This window comes from Pantherophis guttatus, chromosome 17 (genome assembly GCF_059756535.1).
Source record: "Pantherophis guttatus breed Tessera chromosome 17, ASM5975653v1, whole genome shotgun sequence".
Lineage (NCBI taxonomy): Eukaryota > Metazoa > Chordata > Lepidosauria > Squamata > Colubridae > Pantherophis > Pantherophis guttatus.
The window spans coordinates 604,294-631,751 of NC_142079.1; the positions used below are offsets into that span (position 1 = coordinate 604,294).

The 27,458-nt window shown below is 48.6% G+C and overlaps 1 protein-coding gene and 1 long non-coding RNA gene across 7 annotated transcripts; one reads left to right on the forward strand and one right to left on the reverse strand.

The window, feature by feature from the left end:
* Positions 1-100: 100 nt before the first annotated feature.
* On the reverse strand, positions 101-23,820 carry MYO1H (myosin IH). 6 transcript variants are annotated; one of them, XR_015730302.1, is made up of 32 exons: positions 23,684-23,820; positions 13,752-13,913; positions 13,034-13,149; positions 12,568-12,766; positions 12,379-12,459; positions 11,720-11,899; positions 11,517-11,615; positions 11,274-11,387; positions 10,878-10,949; positions 10,667-10,786; positions 10,417-10,484; positions 10,106-10,211; positions 9,232-9,312; positions 8,294-8,385; positions 8,033-8,127; positions 7,217-7,263; positions 6,952-7,032; positions 6,525-6,630; positions 6,007-6,124; positions 5,499-5,612; positions 5,334-5,410; positions 4,652-4,720; positions 4,401-4,485; positions 4,035-4,194; positions 3,590-3,673; positions 3,402-3,495; positions 2,686-2,767; positions 2,458-2,593; positions 1,783-1,853; positions 1,602-1,699; positions 1,116-1,215; positions 101-793 (listed from the first exon to the last, which is right to left on the reverse strand). XR_015730302.1 is itself a non-coding variant. In XM_060681750.2 (32 exons), the coding sequence occupies exons 1-32, from the start codon at positions 23,693-23,695 to the stop codon at positions 770-772; spliced, it is 3,117 nt and encodes a 1,038-aa protein (XP_060537733.2). In that variant the 5' UTR covers positions 23,696-23,820; the 3' UTR covers positions 101-769. The 6 variants fall into 6 exon arrangements, 4 of the variants coding, with proteins under 4 accessions (XP_060537733.2, XP_060537734.2, XP_060537737.2 ...); XR_015730303.1 differs by lacking the exon at positions 23,684-23,820 and adding an exon at positions 16,135-16,721; XM_060681750.2 differs by having other exon boundaries at positions 2,712-2,767.
* Positions 23,315-26,163, forward strand: LOC148111643 (uncharacterized). The gene is made up of 2 exons (XR_015730304.1): positions 23,315-24,181; positions 25,965-26,163. It is a non-coding gene; the product is annotated as an uncharacterized LOC148111643 (long non-coding RNA).
* The last annotated feature ends 1,295 nt before the right edge of the window (positions 26,164-27,458 follow it).

Sequence of the window (27,458 nt, forward strand, 5' to 3'; positions counted from 1 at the left end):
AGGGAGGGAACCGTTCTTAGAAACTGGTCTGTCTGGTGTTTTAAACAATGCCTCTGGGCTGAGGTGGCTAGCAGACAGGGAGAGGCCAGGCCAGTGAAAGTGATTTTTCCTTTCACCTTTTTATTTTTTCATAAATACATCACAGGTTGCTAATACAGAGAATAACATGGGGTCGTAACTCCAGGAACAGAAGTACCTTCCGGGACTGACTTGCTTGTCTCGGAAGTAAGAACCTCAGTTTGCATTTCACAAATGGGGCTGATGCCCACCAGCCCCTCTGAACTTTGCAGAGATTTGGTTGAAAACAGGCTCACTCAAGACCCAGGGCGCAGTTTCCCGGCCGGCCGTATTGCTCCTCCTCCAGGCCTGCTCAGAAACGGCGTTTGGAGTCCTTCATTTTTTACTCTTGAGATTCTTTTCTGGAGTTCTGCATTTTAAAACTGGGGCTGGGGGCTGTTTGGTACAGTTAATGGTTAAATTATTGCCAACTGGAATGTTGAAGCAAATGATCACGGAAACACTCAGGCCTCAATCTATGCATCAGTTCTGGGAAAGGGTCACTGAGGCTGTTACAGGGCCTAGGATTAATCGGCGGACATGGTTCAAGATGTGTTTTTTTTAAAAAAGATGCAAATGACCTGAACTCCAGCAAACTGACCACATCAGCATCCGACAGGTTTACGAAGACCGCCTCCATTCTCCCCCCGGGGTGATTTCAGGGACTTTCTTTTCAAGCAGACAGAGTCACGGGTTGTTTTGGTTTTCCCCATCAGGACTTTATCTTGGCCGACACCTTTGGGGTTTAAACACAAAAAGAATTATCTCCAGGTAGCTTCTTTACATTCCGAGAACCTGCAACCAGCTGGGAAGCTCCTGCAGCCAAAGAAAGACGCATGAAGAAATGGGAGCTGCTTTTCTTTAAATAAAAAAGGAAGGCATTTTTTTAAAAAAGCAAACTGCATTAGCTAAAAGAATTAACAGAGGTAGATTGCCTCAACGGAACCTCCTTCCATCTTTTTGAGGGGAAAAATACCAATTGGCCAGGAAGGGAAATAATATTCAGACTTGGCCGGATGCCCCAAAGCACCCTGCATTGATGCGCTCCAGAGGCTTACCACGGTGAGTTGTCCATTTTTGGCTTTGTAGACGTGAGGCTCCTGCCCGGTGGTGAAAACCATGGTTCCTTCTTTCCCGGGACTAATCTGGAACTGGAGGCTATTATAAAACAGGTAAAAACCAGAGGAACTCTACCGGGGCTCCAGAGCCTGGTGGCTTTGGCTGCCTCTGCCCAGGGCCAGGCTCAGGCTCGGTAGCAGAGGAAGACATGGGGGCTCATCTGCAGCATCAGGCCACAGACCAAAGGGTCTTCCCCCCTCACCAAGCCTTATGAGTCAAAACAGATCTTGGTTGAGAAAACAAACATTTTGGAACATTTAAGGAGTTACGGAGAAAAAGATTCAGGTTTTAACTGCTACGCGTTGTGAAAGGGAAGCCTTAAATTATTTGACGTTTCTTCAGTGGGTTTTATTCAAATGGTATTAAAAGAATAAGCCTGCCAAGACTGCCACCCCTTGCCAAAGCCAAGGCAGCCCCCAGCTAACCTTCCTTGGACCACGGCTACCAGGTCCTGCTTATTGGCTAACATGCAGAGCTTGGTGACGGTCTCAAAAAGATGATCGCAGCGCAGGATGGCATCTCCCTGCAAGGAAGATAGGAGGAGGGCCCTCATTTCTGATCACGTCCTGAAGCGGGAGGGTCTCCAGGACAGCCAATTCCCCTCACCTTTTCCTGTTTGTTGTCTTCTGGAACGTGAAGGACTAAGATGCCATCGCTGAGGCTGCTGGTGGAAATGCCTTGCAGAGAGAAGGGACAAGAGACCACGTAAGCATATAATACTCCTTTTGTCCCACAGGGTAAATTTTATAGAAATGTGGAAGAAATTTCTATTCTTTCTTTTTTAAAAAAAGAATGTTTTTTCATTAACTAAGCTAATACTTTCACGCCCCTGGTTCTTTTCTGAGGTGCCTTTGGTGAAATTGCAAAGATGGAGCTCTACGTTCTTGTTCCACCACCACAAATTCTCTGGTTTCCATCTTTTCCCAACATATCAGAGCCTTCCTGTTCCCGAGGCTCCCCTTTCCAGCCCCCTCCCACCCACCCACCCCTGTAATCTATGCACCTGATGTTTTGGCAGCCGGCCCTTCCTTTTTCTTACCACTGAAAAGCACCTGGCCTCTCCGGCCTTGCTGCCTTCCAGATATTGATGAGGATGCTCTGCACCCGGACCAAAGCTCCTGATTCATTTGGAGAAAAATTCTAGCTCTTCTAGGCCCCTGGCAGCCTGCCTGAGAGCAGAATCCTCCCTCCTGTGTGTGTGTCCAAGAGCTTCGCCCCAAAGGCGCAAAGAGGTCGGCTTCAGGGACGAGGACCGGAGGCCAAAGCGAATTCAGAGGTTACCTTTGAGGGTGGCGTACTCAATCTTCTGCTTGATCTTGGCCGTCTCCACCACGTAAGCTGCCACCCGGGTCAGGACAAGCAGTCGCTCTCGGGGCTTGAAGCCGTTCCGGTCATATTTCACCACTGGCGTGACATACTGGAAAGCAGCACAAGAGACAAGAGGGAGCTGAAGAACCAGAGCAGGACCGGGTCTGCACAATCAGAGGCAGGGAGCTCTTCCCCGCTTACCTGTGGGATGCCATCCTCTGCCTTACCTGGACCTTCTCGTGGCGGATCATCTGCAGGACTTTGGGGCACAGGTCGCTCTCACCTGGGAGAGAAGGGGGCAGAAGTTTGAGTTTTATTAAATAATGAAAGTCTTTCCCTTCCTTATTTCATGTAATGTTTCTTCTAAAGTGCCTTACAGTGTAAAATATACAATTCAAGATCGACGCAGGACTTCGTGAAAGCTATAGGACAACTTTAAAGTAACTTGTTAATAAGGACTTACTCTTCCTGCTGGACCAAAAAAACAGAATGAGAGAGCTGGAAGGGACCTTCTAGTCCAGCCCCCTGCTCAAGCAGGAGACCCTACATCATTCCAGACAAATGACTCTCCAGTTTTTTCTTAAAAGCCACCAGTGATGGAGCACCTAAAACTTCTGGAGGCAACTTCTGTTCCACTGATTAATTGTTCTCACTGTCAGGAAATTCCTCCTTAGTTCTAAGTTGCTTCTCTCCTTGGTCACTTTCCATCCGTTGCTTCTTGTCCTGCTTTCCGTTTCAGGTGCTTTGAAGGGTCGTTGACCCCCTCAGATGATCCTTGGGAGCCTTCCAACTCCACCATTCTATGCTTCCCCTGAAACCCGCCCCCAAATTTTATCCAGACAGTCAATAAGGGAGAGCCCTTCACATTTGAATCAAGCCAAGTTCTCAGCAGGGTCTGCCAACTCTCAGCTACTCACCCAGTCGACTGTCCAGAAAGGGCTGGTTCAGACTTTCCACGTAGCCAACTTTCTTCCCAGAGAAGATGGCACTGGCGACAGCTTTCTGCTCCATCTGTTTGGGAGTCAAATAAGAACTTATGTCCTGCTTTACCTCCCTCAGGACACCTGGAAGAGCCTCCCATGAAACGGCAGCCCCACCCTGTCACCTGGGCCTTCTTCTCCACAGTGATTCCACAACAATATTTCCGGACAAGATTCCTTTTGCAGATTGTCTTCAGAAGGGCAGAGGTCTGGGTGGTAGAAAGGGAGAAGATGGACACGAGATGGAAACTATAATCAGCCACAGACCCCTGTGAAGCTCCCGGGCTCTGTTCCTAGGGGAGCAGATGGTGCTCCAACTCACAATCCCCAGTTTTGTACAAGTCAAATGTGGACATAAGTTTAGGAGACCTTCTCAATCTGACTATTCCTCAGCTAACCTCAGAAGAGCTGGTGAGTCCCAGCATCTGTAGGGCAACAAAAACCCCTCCGCCCCCCACCCAGCAGCCTAGAGAGAGACCCACAGCCAGACAGGAAAGCCAGAGGCTTCCTCCCTTGACTCTGCAGCAGACTGCCCCTGAACATGGAGGCTTCCCACAAGCCCGTTCTCACTTGTTGCATGATCTCTGGAGGCTTAAGCCAGCTTTTGTCCAGGACGGTCTTTGGAATGTGATCCCTGAGTTTCATGAGGTACGTGTACTGCACAAACCTCACAAAGTCCACGTTGTCGGCGTTCAGGGGCTCCCTGCGGTAGATGAAGCCTTTTAAGAACCTTCAGAAGGGAGAAAAGCAACATTCAGAACCATCCTTCTGATCGTCCCCAGGAGCCTTCCCAGGGGTAGACATTGTCTGTGTGTACGGACATCCGTGCAAGACACGGAATAGCCAAAGGAGCAGGGCCCCCTCTGATTTCTTCTCAGAGCTGAGAGGCAACGGAAAGGGAGGGAGGGTCCCAGGCGGAAGAGGCAGGAAACTTACTTATGGATGGTCTCAACTGCCCACATTCTCTTCTTGGCCAGTCTGCGTGCCAGGACTCCCCTCCAGGCTGCCTCCAGCAGGATGGCTGCAAGACAGAAAGAGTCTCCAGCTCACCCAGGAGAGCCTCCTTACAGTATTAGCAGACGAAGGGCAAGCAATGCAAGTTTTCACAAAGGGTCTCCGGGGACCGAGTTTAGAAACCAGCACTATCTGCTCAAAATAGTTTTTGGTTCCGGCCAACTGATCCTTACCGGCTTGCCTCATCTTCTGGAATTCTCGCTTCCCGAGGCAGCCTCTGTATTTGGCTTGTATTCTGGAAACTGAAAGAGAGGGAGCAAAGCAGGCGGCCCTGATGCCTTTGCCAGGTGAAAGTCACTCCTGTCTCTTTGGGGAGCCCTCGGTGACTTCTAGTGGGGAAAAGGCTTCTAAGCCAGACTGTACAACTCCATTTTCTCTACCAGAAACACAACTTCTAACTGCAAACTCCAGGGACAAAACCTGGGACTTTCTAGCCTAGAATACTCTTTGAAATTGAATCAAGAATTGTGATGCATCAACAATATTATGTTCCAATGGGACTGGAAGTAAGTAGCTCTTGGATATCTTTCCCATCCAAGCTACCTGGCTTCTTTAGAGATTGAGCATAGGACCATCTTAACGCAAAGAAGACCACCCCAAAATTATTCCTAAATAGGCCTGAGGATTGGCTTGCAATGCTAACCCCGGAGACTTCTGTTTGGCCAAAGCTGGGAAGGAAGGTAAGGGCTGGACTAGAGAGCCCAACAGGGATTTCCTGCAGCTTTAGAACATTTGCACCAAGAAGCTGTATTTTTGAGGAGGTCATCCAGGGCCTTCAGAGGATGACTTCCTCATCAAGACAACGTTCAGGTCGAAAAAGATCTGGGCATGACCCAGAGAGGTCCCAGCACATACTCAGGAGGTTTTTTCTATATTCAAAGGCATCTTCAGTGGCAAACAGCGTTCTCGGGAAACGAATGAAGAGTTTGGTCCTGAATGAGACAGAAGCTGCATTTTAATGGTGAGCCGTAGGGAGCCACCGCATGAATCGGTCCCAAACCCAGCAGGCCTCTCCTCTACCTTCCCATCTTGTACTCTTCGGGCTTGTAGCCGATGTGATGGATGAGCTTCTCCACTCCCTTGGCTGCAGGGCCCCGCCACTGGGGCCAGGTATCCGGGCAGAGAGACTTGTACCTGGAATCAGTCAGGAGAAATGGATTCCAAACCGTGGAAGGGATTTGGGAGTCCCACAATCAATTCTGCCCAGCACAGAACTTACGCTAAACCCCCGCCTTCTCGATCCAGGTGTCCCCCACCCCAGAAATCACGATTATGGGCAAAGCTTGTTTAGAGGATGCCAATTCCAATTCCTCTCCATAAACCTCACGGCAAAGGGACAACAACACAGCTCCACAGGCGGCCTCGGTCTTCCTAACAAGTTACTAAATGAAGGGTGCCAGTCAGCTATCCAATCTCCAGCAGAATGTTTTGGGGCTGGGGGGAAACCAGAAGGCCCTCCCTCTTGTGTTCTCAGTTCCTACTGAAGCCATGGCAATGAGTGGGGTGGGGGAGTGGAGAGGAACCTCACCTTTGCAGGAAGTGCTCGTACTTCCGACGGTAAGCAAAGCCAGCTCGCCTCACCCGAAGGTGCTCCATTAAACCCAGGTATTTCACCTGGTGTCTTATCAAGGAGTCATCAAATTTGTCTGCACAACAAAATGGCACCCCGGTCAGGGCACTCGCACTCTTCCGCCACCCCTTAATTGTTAAAACCTACAGGTTTCCCAGAGTCCAAAGTCTACTGCCCAAATGCACCAAAACATTTGGCTGCAGAAGAGCTCCAAGGGGGATGAATCTCCGCATCCATTTGCCATCTCCCTGTGGTCTGAGACGGGAAGCCTCTGGCTTCTCCAGCATTTCCTCAGGTTTTAAACTCCACAAATTCTGATTTCTCCAGAGGGGTGAGAAATGTTAGCTGCTGTTTTCAGGGCAACCCAGATTTTAGGTTGCCCTCAAAAGGCCTTTTGGGCCGAGGACAGAACAATGAAGCCACAGGTGGAAAGTCGTTCAGCCCCCCCCCCCTTTCCAGCCCAGAGGTCTCCATACCAGGTTCTTTGTCCCCATTGGGTTTAATGCACCGGATGTAGGAGGGCTCCTTGGACATCAGGATGTCTATCAAACTGGACAGGCTGGTTTTGAACTGAGTTGCAACCTGGGCATGCCAGAGACCTCAGTTACAAGCATGGAAGGAATGGGACGCCCGTCCTGCAGCCACAAGCTTACCCCAAGCAATTATGTGAAAATGAGTGTGCGTTGTGTGCACTCTGGACACTGTGTGCTAAAGACCACTGTAAGTCCCATTTCCATGGGCACCTTGTCCCAAATTGTTAACCGTAGTCAAGGAATGCAATTTTCTAGCTGAAGAAATTTCTCCTTCGCTAACTCCCCCAATTCTACGAAGTGTCAATCTATTGCTTGGCTCTGAGCTAAAACATTTCAAGAGCTCGTCTCAGCGTCCGAGGAAAGCACTCACCGTCTCGGGCCTTCTCCGATTGTGTAACTCAGATGAGCGGAAGCATTCTTTCAAGATACCATTTTTGGAATTGCACAGCACCTTGAAACAGGTTAAAGCATGAGGTCACAGAATTTATAACACCCATTCCTTTCCATTTTGAAATTCACCCACTCTAAGAATTCCTGCAACGCTTCCTTCATTCGCACCTTTTCTACTTCTATTTCCATCGCTTAACTACCAGGCAAGAGAGAAGTCCACCTCAATGGATCCAAAATATTCTTACCTCTTTGAGGTTCCGGTAAAGCAGATCATTATTTTTCTCCAAAAATCCTAAAGACGACAGGAAATAAAGTTAAGGGATTGCTAATAAAATTAGGAAAGTGGAAGAGAAAAGTCTTCCTGGAAATGAAGCTAGGATGATCTTAGCAAAGCCACTGCTGGCTTAAACCAGTGTTCTAGAACCTTGGCAACTTAAAATATCTGGACTTCAGCTCCCAGAATCCCTCATACTGGCTGGGGAATTCTGGGAGTTGCAGTCCACTTGCCACGAGTGAGAAACACTGTCTGAACAATTAAAATCTTGGGATTACAGTACTCATCAATGTCAGGGTCTTTTGCCAGGAGGTTTTTGGTTTTTTTTGAGAAGAGACCCAGAAACTTCACCAGCCCTCTCCAACTTGGTGCCAACTATCCTGCACAACCACTGGGGAGTCTGCTCGCTGGGAATGATGGGCTATAATTTAATGGGCTTGAATGAGCCATGTCAAATTGAAGGGCACACAGAGAATACCTTCTGGGTAATTGTGCCCAGAAGGCTTTGAAGTGAGATCACCACAAAGCTATTTTCCAAACTATTGAATTCAATGGGAGCTGGAGGAGAACTTTTGCCAAGATAAGTTGCTTCAGAGAGAAAAATGTTCCTGGCCTTGAATTCTAGAAAGGAGGTGCTTCCAATTGCTCTGATGCCTCCTTGGGTTTGGTTTGGTTTTTTCCTGAAGCAGGAATCATTCCTGTGAGCTTCAAGCAAGGAGGGAGGGAACCAGCCTAGATTAAGTCCCTTCCTTCCAAGCCGGTTCCCACGACGGCCCCCCTTTCTTACCCACTGTGCAGTAGGTCACTTCTCCCGCGTAGTGAAGCAAGCGGAAGTCCACCCAGTCGATGGACTTCCGGGTTTTCAGGTCTGCAAGCTTTCTCCTGCAGAGAGAAAGAGAAAAAAGAGGGGAAATTTCCCAGTTCAGAGAGGATTCCACTGGCAGCTGGGCCAGGGTCACACCCAGAAGCAAGGATGGTGGGGCTGAACTAGAGTCTGCTCCAAGAAGGGCCAAGGTGAGAGAACTAGCAAGAAGGGCACGGCACTCACGTCACAAAATGGGCATGGTCTCCTACTTTCTCCTCCAGTTTTTCCAAGAAACTCAGGTCAGTGGCTTCACCTGGCCGCAAGCATTCTTCATCCTTAAACAAGAAAGACAAAAGACCATTGCAGGCTCCCCACATAAGCAATAAATAGTGTATGAGGCTTAAGGCAGGCTCTGGAGCCGCATGGGGCTCTTTCACCCCTCTGCTGCGGCTCCCTGTCACTCAAAATATGTGTCACAATATGTGTGACACCTGCTGGCACACGGTTTATTGAGCTTTTCAACCCCGGTAGGCCAACCATGGATAAATCCAAGAAAAGAAAAGTTTCAGAAGAAAACGGAACGTTTAATTCAACTACATATGCTAGTTTTGTGGCCGCTCAGGAAATAGTCAGGCACGGGAAGGGTTTTGTGGCTCCCGGTGTTTTCTTTTCTGTGGGCAATGGGTCCAAATGGCTCTTTGAGTGTTTAAAATTGCAGACCTCTGGCTATTCTAACCAGGCTAGTCTAATTTGTTCAATGAATCCCGCTGAAGAATCCTGGTCGATGGTTATGTGTGGGGCACAGCCAACGTGTCTGGTTCTTGGATCTAAACCAGATGTGTTGGGCTTATATTTACAGCTGCCAGCCAGCACATCTGGAGGTCTCCTGATGCAGAAAATGGACGCTGGGAGCATCTCCAAACAGCAAAGAAAATTCTTTCAAAGTATTCCTCATTCCCAGGTCAGCCCCAGGTCCTATAAAACCACCCGGTGGTTCACTTTCCCTTCTCTGCCAATACACTACAAAAACAGAACTGTAGTTTTGTGAGAAGATCAATGACTCTTTGGAAGAATCCCCTGGCTGTTTTAAAACTTTTCAGTCCACCAAATTCCTTTGGAGGGCAACCTTGTTTGGAACCGGTCATAGTGGCAATGATACACAAAGATCAAAGTTTTCTTACCAGGATGGAAATGATGCCTTTGTGCTTTTCCTCCACGAGGTCACATATGATCTTGTTATTAAAATATGGAACTGGTTCCCACTACAATTAGGAGGAAAACGTAGGAGGTCAAGGCACAGCATGGCCAAGTAAAATTCAACTTCAAACAGCAAGTCCATCTCCACCAGCCTCTGGAATCAGAATTTAGATGAACTCCAGGAAGAAGTCTTAAAAGTTTGGGGAAAAGCACAATTGTCCACAATTTGGGTTCAGAATACATACATTTCCTTCACATCAAGGATCCTGATTTGGTCAAATTTGGCAGGATTTTATGTTAAGACCTGCTTGACCTGACTCAGTGGTTGGATAAAATGAGTAAATTTATGCATGGTGTAAAAAAAGGTGCTTCTCCCCAACCATTTTTGCTCTGCATTTTTGCTCTGCTTCTCCAATCCTTGGAGCATTTAAATTCCAACTTGAGAAACAGGAGCGCCCCACCCCCACCCCCAGGTAGCCTCCGGGATGGTTTGACAACTGCAGCTTATATTTGGTCTCTTCCAGAGGTGAAATCCAATAGGTTCTGGAGAACCGGTAGCGGAAATTTTGAGTAGTTTGGAGAACCGGCAATTATCACCTCTGGCTGGCCCCAGAGTGGGGTAGGAATGGCGATTTTGCAGTATCCTTCCCCTGCCATGCCCACCAAGCCACGCCCACCAAGTCACACCACTCCCACCAAGCCATGCCCACCGAACCAGTAGTAAAAAACTTTGGATTTCACCACTGGTCTCTTCCTGCGCCTCTTTTCGGCCCTGGGGCTAGTCTTGCTTCAGGAGGCTGGGGGGGGGGGGGAGGAGAAGATTTAACAGGAAGAAGGGTTAGCAAGAAGCAAAGCTACCTCAATGCCTTCCAGCTCATATTCCTCTTGTTCTGCCTTCAAGGTCATCTCGATCAGCAGCTGGTGAAGTTTCTCGTTGCAATAGTTGATACAAAACTGTTCAAAACTTGAACAGACACAAAGAAAAAAAGGACAAAAAGCACAAAGTCATTTTAAAGCAGTCGTGTTGTTCTAGAAGCGTTTCTGGACTGAACCACTTTTACCAGCCCACGACCAAATTCCATGTTCTTGTATCTCTTTAGTTTGTCTCCTTTTTTAAGGCAGAAAACATTTTAAAATGTGGTTCTCACCCAGGGTGAATGGAGACTTACCTGTTTGTCTCAAAGACTTCAAAGCCATAAATATCCAGTAGACCAATCACAGTTTTCCTGCTGAAGTCCTATCAAGCAAAGACAAGCGATGGGGGTTCCAATGGGAAGGTCCTTTGAGGGTCTGCCCACAAATTGGACACGAGGCGCCCAACCCCCAAGCAGCCCCAGTCAACCGTCAGCCTTCTGAAGCCCCAGAGAATGGAAAAGACGCGCCATTTATACAAGCAACCAACAGCAATGAAGGACCAACCCTGTTAGCTAAAGAACTGTTGATTTTGTTGACCAGCCAAGCAAACGTCCGTCCGTATATCGCTTTGGCCACGGCATCACGAGCGTAAAAGGCCAGGTCCACATCTAATGGGCTTAGAACCTTCAGGGAGGAAGAAAACCACAGCGGGTATACATGGGGGCAGATCTGCCATGCTATTTTCTTGCAAAGGAGCAGGGAGAACGAGTGGTACCTCTTCAAACCGAGCCTCGATTTTCCTGTGGGTTAGAGATTCTTGAAGGATGGACAGGTGGACGCCCAAAAGCTAGAGAGAGGAGGGAAAAAGACAACACTAGAGACGCCTGCTCGACTCTTGATCAGTGCTGAAGTTCAAAACCTTGGGGAGAGAGGGAGGTTTTCCCATGCTGTGGGTACCCCATGCTCAAAATTACTACTCCTACGATGGTGCATTCACACCACAGGATATGGAAGCAGTGCATGGAATCGTAGTTGAATTTCAACATGGCGAAAAGTTTGCCCGTAAACACTCTGCTCTATGCCAGTGGCCAGGGGGGGACGCCCTGCGCTTTGCACCCTCGGCTGGCCTCCTCCAAATTAATTCAGAGTCACTGACGCGCCCAGCTGGCACCTTGGAGATCCACTGGAGTTGAGTGCCATTGGTGATGATGGCGTGGCCATTGCTGTCTTCTTCAAACTGGATGTTGCCCAGATGCAGGACACTGGCAATTATCCCCAGGAGGTTCTGAGAATGAAGACAAAGAATGCGGTTAGATCTAGCGTAACCCCCCCCCCCCGTCACTAAGGGGGAAAGGGTTGTTTTAAATAGATATAAGACTCTCCTTCCCTCTCTGCCCCCTCATAAGGTTCCTACTTCAATATCTCTTGGGGCAAAGTCAATGACCACAAAGGCTTTCTGGACTGTCCTCCAATCGCTTTTGTCATTGATGGAAGACACTTTGGCACAGCCCCCCTGCAGCGGAAGAGAGAAACCGCATGGAGCTTTTTGCCAAGTCAGGGTGATGCAGGAGACACCTGGAAATGAGAGTCTGTGGACAAAAAGCTGCACCACCCGACCTGCACCAGGTAGGAGTACTTCTGAGGGCTGCGTCCCAGCCCCAGCCCCTCCAGCAGCTCCTCCTCTCCCCCCTCCAGCAGCTGGTAGAAGACGTGGAAGTTGCGTTCCCCGGGGTTCTGGTGCACCACGCGGGATTTCTCAATCAGGTAGCTCAGGATGTGCCCACCGACAGGAGCGCCCTGGAAAGAGCAGAACCAGAGAAGGAGAGCTCCGGTGCCACAGGCAGCAAGGGAACAAAGCAGGCACGCCCCCAGCTGAGGGCCCCCCTGGGCATCCAGCTCTTCAGGGGGAGGGGGCTGGGAAAGCCCATTTCTCAATACCCTGGTGAGGAAACCCAGAGCCGAGACTCTCAGATTGGGTGGAGGAAAAGAGATGCATTTCCCCCACACCCACCCCCCAGTCTGAAAGGACACTGCTGGGTGATCCTGAGAGCTCTTCTCGGTCCCAATCTGGCCTACTTCGCAGGGGCATTGGGAAGATAAAAGCTAAGGAAGGCATGAGTATCACACTTTTTTTCCTGATTTAAAAAAAAAGAAAATAATATAACCTCTAATAATAAAGAAAAGATTCTACAAGGTGGCTACATTTCATTATTCCGGGTTAAAGGGTTAAAAATGCAAGGTATTTTTTTTAACCCCCAATATTTTAAAAGCTGTACCTTAAAATCAAACTGGATATCCATGTACTTCCCAAACCTACTTGAATTGTCGTTCCGTAACGTTTTGGCATTTCCAAAGGCCTGTGGGATAAACAGAGTTTGGGAATTTAAGAGCGGCTGGGGCTTCCTTTCCTCTCCTCTCCCCTTGAGGGGAAATGGGACCCACGGCCTGGATCCCTCGGCTGCTACCTCCAGGACGGGATTGGAGAGGAGCAAGCGATCGCGGACAATCTGCAGCTGCTCGGTGGTAGGGCAGGTCATGGCGAAGAACTGCAGGATCTTCTTTGAGGCTTCGGTCTTCCCGGCTCCACTTTCTCCGGAGATCAGGATGAAGTGGTTGTTATACTCGGTGCACATGACCCGGTAAGCGTTGTCAGCAATGGCATAGCTGCAGAAGACGCAAGGAGGACAGGGTGAGAACTTCCCCAGGGGAAAAGGATAACACAACGGGGTTTTTTCCAGGTGGGGCTTCAACTCCCATAATCCCCAACCAGCACTGGGACTACCTCCTGTGTATAATTATCATTTGGGCAGGGCTGCCTTTTTGTATTTTAATTCCCCTTAAGTTTGGATGGACGGATCGATACGAACGGAGGCTCCCATCTGGACCCAAGGAAGGCCACAGAGCAGGGCATGGCTTGGCATCTTTGCTCACATGTGCGGCGGCAGCTCAAAGAAGTTGACCCCTTTGTATTGCTCCATCTGCTTAATTGTATAGATGTCCAACTCTTTGTAGGGATTCACAGACACCAGAAGAGTCCCGATGTAGGTCTAGAAGGGAAAAGCGAGAAGAATTGAGGCTGCCAATCAGCAGACTCACCACAGCCTGCCAGATCTTTGGAACAAAATTGTCACCCTCCAACGCCAACCCACATTGGCACTCCTCACTCCCAAGAACCTATCTGGAGGGCCCGAGAGCCACAGAGAGAGGTGCCCTTGCAGAGCCAGCCCCGTCATCAGGAAGAGGGAGGCCACCTCTCAGATAGACGATGTTGAGAGGTGATGAGCAGCAGCAAGGAATAGAGGGCAGAGGTCTGAGTGTGCCAGACTAACTGGCTGCTCTGGGACCAGAGCTGCCACCTCTACCATCCCCACTTCCTACCCCAGGGCCAGAGGGAGAGATGAAGCTGTTGCTGATTGGGTGCACCAGCCGTCCATCAAGGAGAGGGCCACACCCTTCCATTTTCTCACCCCCCCCTTTGCAGGCTTGTCTTCTGGCTTTTAAATTCTCCCTTGAACCCTCAAGAGGTAGCAACCCATTCGATTCAGTCCAACGCTTCTGGTCTAACATTATCTTAGCAGCCTCTCGTCCCCATCCCCAAGACAAGCAGCCTCCCTCTTCCAAGTGGACGGGCAGTTTAATGTTTAATTACGTAGATGAGGTTCTCCCTGTATCGCTTGCGCAGGTTGTCCAAGAAAGCCGATTCGCTGGTGTGAGAGTCGAGCAGGACAAAATCTTGAACTCCGACTCGGTCGCGGGCGATCAGAGCCCCTTCCATGTTCAGCTGGTGGGGCTTCCTCCACACAGCCTCCTTCTGCAAACCCACAAGAAAACGACCCGATTAGCAGGATAAGCCAGCAGACTTTCCTTCTGCTCTTGGGAAAGTGCCCCTAAGTGATGGGGAGGCAATCTTTTTCTTTTAAGATAACCGGAAAGCAGAAACCTTGGCAAGCTAAGCCCAGGAATGTCTTTCAAAGTTTCCCAGGCTGCAAAATTGGAGAGTGATTTATTCTAATAAATGTAGCCAAGTTGGCACATCGAGTAACTTCACAAAAACAAGGGGACAAAAATCTATGACATTCTCTCGGTGGATACATTGAGTTGGTGGGGTGGGTTGTTTTTTTTTTTCCGCTTTTCCTGGAGCCAAGAAATTCTGTTGCAATATTTTCACGCATGCTGGATACAAAGTGCCAGCCGCAGTCTTAGAATGGCGCTGCCGCCCCTTCTAACTGAAGTCCCAGAACTAATATTTGGACCCTCTCGGGAGATGCAGCAGCCCCAGTATCATGTAGCTGGACCTGGCCTGAAACCTGGCCTGGCTCCTTGCCCTGCCTGAGACAGAAGCAGCTCTTCGCTCTCCTTTGCTGGAGCCCAGAGCAGATAAAGATCAGGCCCTGGCTCTCTCTCCCTCTTCCGAGATACCAAATTACCGAATCTGCAACCCAGAGACTGATTTGCAAGGTCAAAGTTTTCCTTGTGGAAAAGGCTTTGCTATTATTGGTGCTCTCCGAGCTGGGCTGTTTTCTTGCAGGCGTTTCACTCCCTTCCAGCACTTGTTACCTGGCTGGGTCAAGGGAGTGGAAGAGGAGGAGGAATTGAAGGAGACTCCAAAAGGCTGGAAAAATCCTCTTAACGGCTGTGCTCCTGGCACCACCTTTCTCCCCATTGGGGATACCCGGCACCAACTCCCTCCCCCACTTCCTCCGGTTTTGGGTCTTGTGCTTTGCCTCTGCTGATTTCACAAAGGAATCCTTTGTGAGTTTTGCCAGCTAGAACTTAAACCTATTATAGCAGGATTGGCCCTGCCTGGAGGACCGTTCCGAATCGTGAGAATATTTCCCATCGTTCTCCCAGCCTGTAACCGGCTTGTTCTGAAATAGCGATGGTTGGCTACCTTCTCAGGCTTGGTCAAGAGAGTCACCTCTGGCTGAGCAGCTGTTTTCCCCTGGCGGACAAGAACAACTCAGGCGCATAGATGGAGACATGAAATGCCCTTCTTAAGAGAACTGGGCTCCCCATTTCCCACTGGAACTTTGCAGGAGGGCCCCCTTGTCCCACTTAGAGTTAATTTGACATTCCAGTCTATGGAAAACTTGGCCACCATCCAACTTTTCCACATCTCTTTTGTGGTGGGAAAAGGCAAAAAGGAGACCCCCCTGCTTGGCCCAACTTTGCAAGATGTGGGAATGAAATAAACGGCAGTTTTTATATCAGGAAAAATCAATGAAACATCGCTATACTGTGTTTCCCCGAAAATAAGACCCCGTCTTATATTTTTTTGAACCCTGAAATAAGCACTTGGCCTTATTGCCATGCACTCAAAAGCCCGATTGGGCTTGTTATCAGGGGATGTCTTATTCTGAGGGAAACAGGGTACATGCACGGAGTGAATATCCATCATGGTGTAGTGAAGCCCTCTGCATTTCCGAGGCATAACCGTTAGCCAGCTGAGAGATCTGGTTCTACCACTATGACAGATTTGAGCCTCTGAAGAGTTTTCTTCTTGGGAATTAACTACTGCTTCCTTCTTCTGCATGGCAGAGAAAAGGCTTACGATGGAAAAGGTACAAATTAAAATGAAATCATGCATCCTGTTCCAGGGAATCTGAGGAGATCTGGCTTAACATTCCACCGGCCATAACATGCCCCAGATCACAGCCGAGGAAAAGAAGAAATCTGGGTTCAACAAATGATGTGGCTATATTGAGTGATTTTAGAATTGAGGAAAAACTATGGGAAAAAAAGATTGTCCACGGAGATCAAAGTTGCACCCTTATACCAAATCGTGATTGGAGCAATACTTAAAGGACTCTCACAATATATAGAAATTCAGAATTTATTGGACCTGAACACCTTCATTTTACAAACAAAACCTCCACACCCTGCTAGGAACTACCTATATTCTCAGGTGCTACCTCATTCATCCTTAACTTTTCAGGCTCCTACCAGACTGCGAAATTGCAGATGACCCATCATAACAATCCCCACGACCACCACATCATCATCAACAACAACAGCAATAATAATAGCCTTACCTTTCCCGACACCAGAGAGAGAACGAGAGAATGAATAAGCAGTCTTGAAAACCCAGGAGCTGCCTGGGGATTAGATCCCCACAACCTTGTTCTTTGCCCCCTAACCTCTCCCTCCCGAGGCTCCTCTCTTCCCACTTGAGGAAGTCCTCCTCCGTTGCCCTGAAGCCCTCGGAACGTCCCGTTCTCACTTCACCTCACTTCCAACTGGAACTCCAACTGCATCTCGTTTCCACCTCTCTGGCAGGGAGGAAGGAGCCCAAGCAAAAAAAAAAAAAAAGAAGGAAAGAAAAAAGATCTCTTGGCCACGCAAGGCAGCATTGTTCAAATGACCCCTGTCCTCTCCTCCCCCAGCCAGTCAGAGAGAGAGAGAGAGAGAGAGAGAGAGGCTGAATCGTCCTCTGTGTAACATCTCAGCGAGAGGGGAGGGGAGAGGGAGGGAGGGAGAGAGGGAGGGGGAAGGAAGGAAGGAAGGAAGGAAGGAAGGAAGGAAGGAAGGAAAAAAAGAGAGAGAGTTTCTCCTTGCAGGGCCACCAATTTTGGTACCTAACCTTAAATTCATCATCTAAATTCATCCTGCCCCCCCCCAAATCAGAAGGTGTCTGGTAGCAACCACAGGCTCACTCAGCTCTTTCCTCCTCCTAGTGTAACGGGCCAATGTCTGCAGGCCCTCTTATCCTCACACAGGAAGTTGTTGGGCTTGGATGTTTTGCAGGCCTTACTGAGGGCATCAACTGAAGTTTGAAAGCGCTGCTTAAAAATTATGCTCTGCTACCTCTTGGGTAACATTTCAGCAGGTGAGAATCTGAAGGGCAGCTAATTCAAACACAGTTGCTCCAGCGGAGCTGGGCACCCAACGGTCTTTTCTCTCTGGCCCTGCCGTCAAACTCAGCATTTCTCAACCTTTTAAGGTGGGCGGGCGTCGACTCCCAGTGTTCCCCAGCCAGCGGGTGGGAATTGAAGTCCACCTATCTAAACAAAATAAATAATGGCCAGGGTTGAGAAACGTTAGCCCAACCCCATAAATATGGTGAAAGACACACCCAACCCTGGCACTGCCAGGACTGATGGATCAGGGCTTCATCAGGAAGAAAGAGCTTCTCCATGACTGCAGAACGGAAGAGTCGGCTCATTCACCATGAAAGAAATTGCAGGTCACAGGCAAACACCGGTGGGCTTTCCTAACGTCGAAAGATGGGGAAAGAGGCGAGATGGGTCTGTCTGGTATTCTACAGTCATTTGGAAGCAGAACGGAGATAACCTCCAGAAGGCAAGAGGCTGATCATGGAGAGAAGGAAGCCCACCACCATCTGACGGGTGAGTACAATGTGTCTCATTGCCTCCAGGTCCCAGCCAGGAGAGGCGTAGCCCAGGAGAGACCTGTTGCAAGGATGCTGGGAAGGCCCAACGCGCCTTGCGAGCTCCGTCTCCACCTTTTCTCCACAAGAGGTCACCCTAAGCTCCTTCTCAAGTCAAGCATCCACACTACGGCTCCTTCTCAGCCCATCAGAGACATGAAAAGCGGCTGTCTTCAGAACTGGATGGATCATTCATCTGAGCAGCTTCTGGAGCTTCACACAACCAGAGGGCATCAGGCTGGGAAAGGTTCTACAAAAACTAAGTGCCGTAGCCCCCCTCCCCCTCCCCCGGGCTACAAATGTTTGCACAACCAAGAAAGACAACGCCAATCCTCTGCTGCCACCTGAGCATCCGTTCAGGTCTCCTAGGAGTTTGTAATGCTACAATATCCCACCTATTGGAGACCTGTTAAAAAGTTCACACACAAAGAGAACCTCAAGGGGAGGAAAGAAAAACAGTTGTGAAAGTGTAAGTGTGGCATGAAGAAGGTCCATAATTAGTCCATGGCTTGAATAAACCACCATTTGAACCAAGTCCGCAGCAAACAACCACATGATGGCTTATGAATATTTTGAATGTTATTCATATGAATATAGGCTTATGATGGGAATATATTCATCAATATGAGTAGGTGAGCCTACAAAGCAGCTTCTACTGTAGAAATTTGGGGAGGGGGCTGCTCTCCTCCTCCTCCCGCCTTTGACTCTCCTAGCCATTCAACTTCCGGTGCTGCAGTTAATGTCCTCCAGTGTAAACATGACATCAGAGGGACCAAGGCCATCTGCCCAGGAATTGCTTATCACACAGGCCCCCAGAGAAACCCACCGGCAGCCTGGAGGTGACCTACATTGCCTGCCTGTCTCCCACCTTTTCTTCCCTCTGTTTAATTCTGCTCCCAAGGCTTCATTTGCCTTTCCTCTAAAGCCGTCTACTACAACTGGGGGCTTTTGCAAAAGTGTGAATTCTAGAATCATTTCACCACATCAAAATTGCAAGAAAGAAAGAAAGAAAAAACTTGAGGTCTGAGAACTAGCATCCGCTATTCCTATACGAATCGAGAATCTATCTGGCTGAACGATGCTGCTGCATTCATCTATGGGGGTTTTCATTAGTATTTTTTATTTCATATTAATAAAAGCTTTCACTCCAAAGGGTAATGTGCATTTGATCATTTGCTTTGCTGCTTTGGGAAAAGAATATCAACAATGAATCCTAGAAACAAGAAATTCTTAAATGTGTTTGCATCCCACACAGCTTTTTCAAAACTTTAGCCTCGTTTCTTTCTGAAGCCACATAAAATGCAGATTTTGAGGCTGAGCGGTGGGCAAGAAACATCCAGCAATTTTGACAGTTCCTCGCCTGTAATCTTGGCACAGCCTTAACCAAAAGAGCCACCGACCATCCCTGCGGGGTCAAAGGGGAGCTGTGCCTCACCCTCCAAAATCAAAAGCTGAAGTGGAAAAAAAAAAGCCCTCCGATGTTCAAACATTTCTTCTAACCCCTAAAACTTCTAACCCTTCGACCGGCTTCAGGGCTGCCATCTTGAAAGCCCTTTGCGGGCCCTTTTCACTGCCGTCAGGAGACGGGCCAGAAAGAGCTTAGGGATAATCCCCTGAGAATCAAAACCCCTTCACAAGGAAAAGAAACTAAAGCCTTTTTCCCAAAGTGCTTGTGAAGGACAACATTTTTGTACCCATCGCATAAAACGTTTTAATACGCTACAATCCTTTACACTGATATGCCTCCATTTCCTTTCAATAATTATTCATTAGAAAACATTTAACGTCACTGCAGATTTCACACTGGGCACTCCGGGCACAAAAGCCCGGCCGAGGACCCTTTTAGAGCGCGGCCTGGGCTAATCTGAGAAACGGCGGGGAGGGGGAGGGCCAGGCGGGACACAACAGCCCCGATAAATGGGGCGGCTAACGGTCAGGGCTCCCCTGCCTCTCTCGACGCGCTTCAGGTTGATGAGAGCAACAATGGCGATCTGTTCCTGGCCATTCCTCCTCCCGGGCAGGTCCTGGCCGGCTCTGACCTGGAGACCAGGACCTCCTTGTGTCCCACCTGCCAGAGAACAGCTCCAGCCCCCGGATCCCACTCGTTGGTGGGGGGATATCTCCTGCTCTAGAAGGCAGGTCAAGAACAGAGCTGAAAAGAAGGGAAGAAGGAAGCCATCAGTCCTGGGTCAAGATGAGAAGCCCAAATCGGTGGGCTGGTGATCCCCAGGGCTCAGACCCAGCCTGGAGGGAAGGCCAGGCTCCTGGACCAGCCTCCTTCTCCACTCAGGATGTGGCCAAAACATTCACCACACTGGAGCAGGGCTGAAAACAGAGCCGAAGGGCCTTCAGGTGGCCCCGAGGCCTACTTGGGAAAGCAAAAGGACCCATTTTATTTATCACTGGGTTTTTGTTTTTCAATCATGGGAAGAGCAGGGCAAATGGGATAGACGGATTCCTGATTCTTGGCAGAGGGGCGAATGGAGCAGAATTTTCCTTTTCTTTCCGATCCTGGCTGCCTTCAAACGCTGCTCTGCCAGCCCCAGCCCCAGCCTTTTCCCTGCTCCCCTTGTCAAAACATTTCAGGAGGTTAATGGTCCAAGGCAGGGTACAGCACCTCCGATTCCTTTTTCATAGGCCAATAAACAACTACACACTGTCCTGGCAAAACAAGCTCTTTGCATCCTCTGCTCAAAACTGAAATACGGCTCCACTCCAGAGAGCAAACAGTGCAGGGATTCAATTTATGGCAACCAATTTTAACATGTCTCCTGCCCCCCCCCACCAACAACTTTGCTATTTAGGGAGAGGACTGGATGGGTTGGGGGGGGGGGAGAAACCTCTAGAGTGGCAGCTTGCCTCCAGAGCATCCTTCCATTGGATAGACGAATACCTCTCTTTTGAGGGCTATTAAATAGACTGCCATTATTGTTTTATTTATCTCCGACGCAAATTACATTCTGACATTGTTTTACTAATTAGTTTCTGAGCTACTTGTTCCCAGACTGAAAGAAAACACAAAGTTCCCTCACCACCTCCTAAAGCACCCTCTTTCTGGTGTTAACGGGGGTCTCTGACTTCTAAGAGGGAGAAAGTTCTGGCAACCTCTTCCCAGTGAGCCTCGCATGAGAGAGGGCGGTCGCAATCTGCCCAGAGTCACTGTGGGCAGCCTCAAAATTGAAATAACAACAAGGGATTGCCTATTTAGGACTGCTACAGTTGTGCTGTCGGTTGCCACAAAGTGCCTCTGGTTTGTTTTCTAAACCTACAGATCTTTTAACACTTCGGTGCAATATGACCTTAACTTAATTGCATATCAATTTGCAAGCCTGACCAGATGAAAAATCAGGAGAGAATCCTTCAAAATAAGCAAACAAACAGCAAACATCACGAATGGATGCCTCCCTTCAGAAATTGTATTTTCGCACACCCATGTGTGTGAAAGCATCAAGCCAGCTGTACATATGGGGGGAAAAGGGAATGGGGCAGCAATTCTCTGTAATCCATGCAACTGGTGAGCCTGGCCTGTTGCTCACCTTCCTGCTTCACAGCCTTCTCGGTCTGCAGAATTGGTGAAAACAGCAGAACCCACCCCCAACCCAACCAGACAGTTTCACCAGGGGGTTGGACTAAATGACCTCCAAGGTCCCTTCCAACTCTGTTACTGTTAAACTGTTAAACCTGTTCCAGGTTCCTCCTGCGCCTTCTTCAGCATTTAACTGCACTCCAAGTTCATTTAGCAGAGCATAAAAGAACATTCAAGCTCCACAACTGAAGCACTTCGCCTTCTTCTCCCCTTGTTTCGTCCGTGGAGGATTCCCAGAGATCCCCGTATTTTTAACCCTACAAAAGCCGAAGGGTTTATAGAGTGAGAAACAAGCCGTTCCCTTCTGAAGCTGCCCCAGAGGCCCCTAGAAAGCACTTACCACCAGCAGCCCCTCCATTCTGGTGCACAGACCACCACCGGCCCTCCCCCAACCTAGGCAGCCAGGGGTGGTGCGGGGAAGGTCCCTTTTATGGCGTGCAGTGGTGCAGCTGTTTCTCTTTGGCTTGGGGGAGAGCGTTAATTGCTTAAAGGAAGTCTGAGATCCTACAACAGCGGCAGCAGCAGCAGCCATCCTGATCATTCCCCCGGCCTAAACTGAAGGGAGAAGCCACCAGCAGCCCCAGCAAAGCTGCCCCAGGAACCTCCGAGGCTCGTCTGCCAAAGGGGGCCTCAACCTCAGGAGGACCTCATACCAGTCACCCCGTTCAGCATTTGGGGCCCTAAATGGCTTCTTCATGGAGGGCAGGTAAGAGAATTGTGGAAAGCCGATTGTGCTAGTCTCGAGCAACGCACAACCATCATGAGTCGGAGGGCCTCTAATTTATTTCCACATGAATATCTCCAAATCTGCCTCCCAACTCGGCAGCCTCCCGTTATCCCAACTTTGAGGAGACTGAAGTTTCAGCCACTCTCACCAAATTGTCACCCACACGGTTCCCCCACCTCATTTTCAGTAGCAGCCAAACCCTTCACAGGTAAACAGCCAAACAGGTAAGTCCCTAGCTCTGAAGCAACAGTTCAATTGCTCCGGCAGGAACTTTGCTTTTGCTAACATTGTCCAAACTGCAGGGAGAGCCGCCGCTTTAATTTGAAAACTCGCTTCTCCTAACAAGCTTCCCCCCCCCTTCCATGCCTTGCTTAACAAATAAATAAAGGAATGAACAGATTCTGTTCTGGGCTGCTTCACAGCTGACTGCATTGGGAAATTAGATTTTTATAACGGCCTCACTGGAAAGAAAAATGAAACAGCAAATAAATGACCTGACCCTTCTCTAAATTTACTGCCGTGTCATCTCTGACTTCCAGTTCAGCATAATTACAAATCCTGTTTGGTAATCAGAATGGCCAGCGGCTTCACCAGTTTCAACCCAGGACAATGTTCAGGCCAGCATCCAAATCGACCGAATTCACAAGGGCCCAAACAAACGCTCCTCAGCGAATCCTTTCGCCTGGCTGAAAGAAAGCAAAGCTGCTTTTTCCGGTTAAACTTTTGATTATAATATGAGGATCGATCTGCAACTATTTTTGCCCTCGGCCAGATATTGTTGGCACAAAAAAAGCCACAGGACAACAATCTCCTTTCCCTTTGAGGACAACCGTCCATGTGGGTGGGAGAGGAAATGGCCATTTGTAGCAAGTCTTTCCCTTTGCTCTTCTCCTATTCCAGAATACGGCTTTAGGGCCAGCACAATTTTTTTAAAGAAGTGCTGTGTTAGACACACCCTTGACAATAGAGGAGCCATCCGTTGAACTGAAGTCTTGAATGCTTCCCTCTCCCAATTTTCCCTCCTTCTCCCCCTCCCCTTCAAGCGTTGCTGTTCAACCTTGGCCACTTTGAGATGTGAGGACTCCAGTTCCCGAGAGTCCAAGTCCACACATCTTAAATTTGCCGAGGTTGAAAACATGGTGTTGGAATAATGCAATGCACTCTTGAAGGGGCTAGAAACAGATCCACCTCACCCACCACGTTGCTCATGGCCAAGGCTGCCTGGCTTGGATAGAGTTGGTCCCCTCAGGAACAGAACCAGCCCCTCCCTTTATGGATGTGGCCCCAAGTGGGGTGGCTGGGTGCACCTTTTGGGTCAACTGTTCTTGCCTCCCATCACCCCAACGTCCCATTCTGGGGAACAGATTTGGTTTTACACTGTTGACTCCACAGAAACTTTGCCTTTTTTGGGGGCTTATTTAAATGAGAAAGTTTTGGTTCTTGGCTTTACGAAAGAGGAGACACGCGTTTTTGCTCTCTGGGATGTTAGCTCTCCAAATTCTCTCTCCACAGGTACAACATGGAACATCTGTTCTTCTACTTCATGGGCATGAAGTAGAAGAAGGGCAGACAGGGACTCGGGAGCAAAGGGCAGCCCCTCTCACCCCCCCCCACCCCCCACCCCATTAATGCAATGGCAAAAGGGAGACACCCTGAGGCCTGAACCTCGGGCTCTATCCGGCCCAACTGCTCAGGAGTTTTGAACCATGGAAAGACCACGGACATTCAAGAGAGGGAAACCCCAGGGCATCAAGATTGCTCCCCAAAATCAGGGAGCACCTTTCCGATTCAAATTTGTGGAAGCTTCTCTCAGACTCCACTACCCCGACCTTTTTATTCCCATGACCTCTCTTCCTCCTCCTTGGCTGCGCTGACCATTACCTGGGTCGCCATCCTGAAGGCTGATCCCAAATGCTGACGGTCCGATTAAGCCATTCAGGACTCTGGCGAGCTGGCTTGCTTAGGATCCATCCAGCGTAGCAGAACCTGATGCCAGGAGTCTGCAAAAAGACTTTTCCGTCCCAGCGAAGTACGCTTAATAATTCATGTTGCGTGTCGGTGGCTGAGCCCTCCGGGTCCGGCATGCTGGTATTGGCTCATTCTGCTGATAAGAATTAGACACTGGACCTTCTCGGAGATTAGGTTGCAGCAGGCACTGCCTGATCTTTGATTGCTGCAATTTCTTGACAGACTAATTACTAAGGACAGAAATAAAGCCGGGATGAGAGGTGGAGGTTGAAAACCCCCTGCCTTCCTGCAGCTCCTTCTGCTGGCCTTGCTAGGCCCCTGGGGGTCCCTTCCGCAGTCAAGTCCCTTTTCTGGAGTCTAAAGGAGCCGATGTTAAGGGCAACCTCTGCACTTAATAATGCATAGCAGCAGGTAAGCAAAGAGTTACAGGATCTCTTTTCACCAGTTTAGTCTGAGACTGGTGGCAGTGCTTAAAAATTAAAACTAACAAGAACCAGGCTGATGTTACGACTATATATTTATGTTAAATATCCTTAATAATTCAGGGATGCCTCACACTAGATAGAGACAGAATAAGGAGAACCTGGTAACTGCGGGTCAGTTACCTCCTGGTTGTAAAAATGCCCACAGGTGATGTAGAACTGTGTTTATGAGCCCCACCCAAAGCAGGGCACACTCTAGCCATAGATGGAGGTAAGGTGGTGATTTCCAGGAATAAGCGGTATATAAGTCTAAGTGCTAACAAGGGAAATGCACCTGGCCTTTAACAGGGTTGGAAGGGACCTCGGAAGCCTTCCAGTTCAACCCCCTGCTCAAGCAGAAGACCCCATACCAGGGCTCTCCAACCTTGGGAACTTTTAAGACTTGTGGACTTCAACTCCCAGAATTCCCCAGCCAGCTATACCATTCTGGACAAATGGCTGTTCAGCCTCTTCTTAAAAACCTCCAGTAATGGTGCACCCACAACCTCTGGAGGCAAGCAGGAAATTTCTCCTTAGTTTTAGGTTGCTTCTCTCCTTGGTTCGCTTAATTGGAATGTTTTACTATTACATACTAATTCATAACACACCTGCCGATCTGTCATCTCCTTTTGACTTGGCCTTGGCTTTTAAAAAAATGCTAAGCTAAAATCATATTCTGGCTAAACATAACCCACAAATCCAGTTTGGCACTCTCCTGAGGAAAAAACCCCACTCCCTCCTGCATTCTCCTGGCAAATGGGCTGTTATTCCTGCAACAAATTAGCTGACATCCAAGCAGAGAGCTCTCCCAGGTGTCTCTGGATTCCTCCCTTCCTCTGATGGGATGAATGACTTTTAAGCAACATAATACCTGTTTTGCTCCTGGTTTACACACCTGTTTCTCTGCCAGCAGCCCCAAGGGAGCAGAAGTGAAGGGTATTGTTTGCAAGAGGAAAAAAGGGAAAGAGGATTTTTTTTGTTTTGTTTTTGCCAAGTGCCTTGGTGTTTCCTGTTCAAATTTAATTGAATTCTTGCTTGTGCTAAGACAATCATAAATGATTCAGCCCTGCATTCATTAATTCTAAATATTACAAGCAATAAGTCGGGTTTTATTGCACTGTTAGGGCTTCAGATAGATAAATATGTCTGTTTGTTTTTAATCATACTCTTTTGATTAGCGATGCCACATTGAGTGAGAAATTTAAATATCTACAATTTATAGAAAACGAGTTATAAGAAAGAGGCAGGTATTTTAAAGGCAATCTAATCGTTTAAAAACAGTCTCAAAAGGTGAATTTTCAGAAGGATTGAAGATAAAATATCAGGTATCACTCGGATTTTCTTAGAACGACAAGTGAGCAGTAGAATCTGAAGTTCAAAAGTGACAATCTCATCAAATGCTCATTTCCTAATCCTGCATTTGCAAGAATCAGAAGGTACCCAACAGTAATCTCTTGGGATGATACCTGTTTCTCACCCACCCACCCACTCACCCCAATATTTTCCTGCTTTGGAACCCAGCAGGGGGGAAATGGGGTAGGATTTGCAAGAGCTCTTGCAGAATGCTCTGGCTATAAAGGGTGATGAACAGTCTGGAATTCCAGATTTCCTTCTAACACCCGGTTCTGTGCACCTTCCCTTCTCTGCCCATTTACACCAGATCCCACCTCCTACTTCCTGGCCTCTGCCTTACTTTTAATCTCAGTTTTCTCTCTCTCTTGCTTTTCTGGAAGGAGCTTCAAAAATTCAAGAGTTGCTACCAGGTCTCCTGGACTCCTTCCTCAGAGAAGCTCAGCCTCCGAGGGAAGTGACAGGTGGGTCTTCTCCCTCCCGGCATCTCCACGGAACAGAACATTGCATTACAGCTATAATTTCATGCTCTCTGGTTTGCAATAAAATATGGTAGCGCATTTTATAGCGCAATGAATTATGCAGGGTTGTAACGTTGCAATCCTAAACACCCTTCGCATTTGGGAGAGACTTTGGAGAAGACATGCTGAGCTTGTACTCTGGCTCCGCAGCGTGGTGCACACACTTTTGGACATAATTTTAACAAGGCCTCCATGCAAAGAAATTAAGCTGAATTTATTACCTCTACATGGAAGACTTTTTTTTAAAAAAATCCCTACTTATTGATCTAGGTGAGGCCTCTGATGTGCCACAGCCCTGCCTATCTCAAGGAGTTTCACAACTGCTTCCCATTTCATAGCAGGTGTGAGGTCTCTCAATTCCTGCTCTTCAGTCTGCCTCCTTAAACCAGGCAGCAGTCCCAGGCTCAGCTAACGTCTGAATGATCCAGGTCCCACTCATCCCCAGCTGCCTTTGGTGTCTTGGGGGGCGGGGGGGCGGGGACAAAAGTGATGGATGGCCTAAAATTTAGGCCTCACTGGGGCTGTGAGATCTTCAACCTTCCTTTAGGGGAGAATAGGGAGGAGGCGGGGGGGGCACTTTATAGACTGCCCAACATCCGGTGCCAGGATTGGTCCCAGGAAGGAAGTGCTTTGGACTCACCGCAACCGAAGGCTGACGTGGCAACCCCTGTCTGGACTTCTTCAGGTGTCAGCTTCTAGTTTAGGGGACTTCAGGCAAAACAGGGTTACTCCAGATCTGGAGCAGACAATAGAAGAAACGCAGGAATAAAAAGAAATGGGATTTAATGGGTATGATTTGCCTGTGTTTGGATAGCATATGGTTTTGCTGACAGATTATGAAACACAATGTGGTTCTGTTAACTGTGGATGTCTAACAACTCCCCCCTCCCCCAAACGGAGCTTGTCTTATGTTTCAACACCAGGATCAATAAACAACCAACATTGGACTGGACAGGAGATCCGCCCAGCCCTCGCCCATTGAAATGAATGGGAATGCTGCTCCACTCCGGCCCGGCTTCCATTAATTCAATGGCCTTCCACAATATAACTTCCCAGACGATTGTGGCCATTGTGTATTATTTAACTGTAGAGCCCAATTAAAAATAATGAAGGCTGTCTCTTCCTGCTAGGTTCCCTCGGCTATAATGGAGGCTGACTGGTCCTCGCACAGCTCCATCTTTGTCTGGTGGGGAACTGGGGCTGGGGTCTTGGCCGGGGTCAGTAGCATTCAGTGGCACAGCTCTGGCAACAAAACCTGCATCATCCAAGCTTAAGGAACTTGGTTATTAAAGACGGAAGGAGGAAGTAAATCAAATAAAAAAACAAGAATAACATCAAAAAAACCCTTCTTCCCCA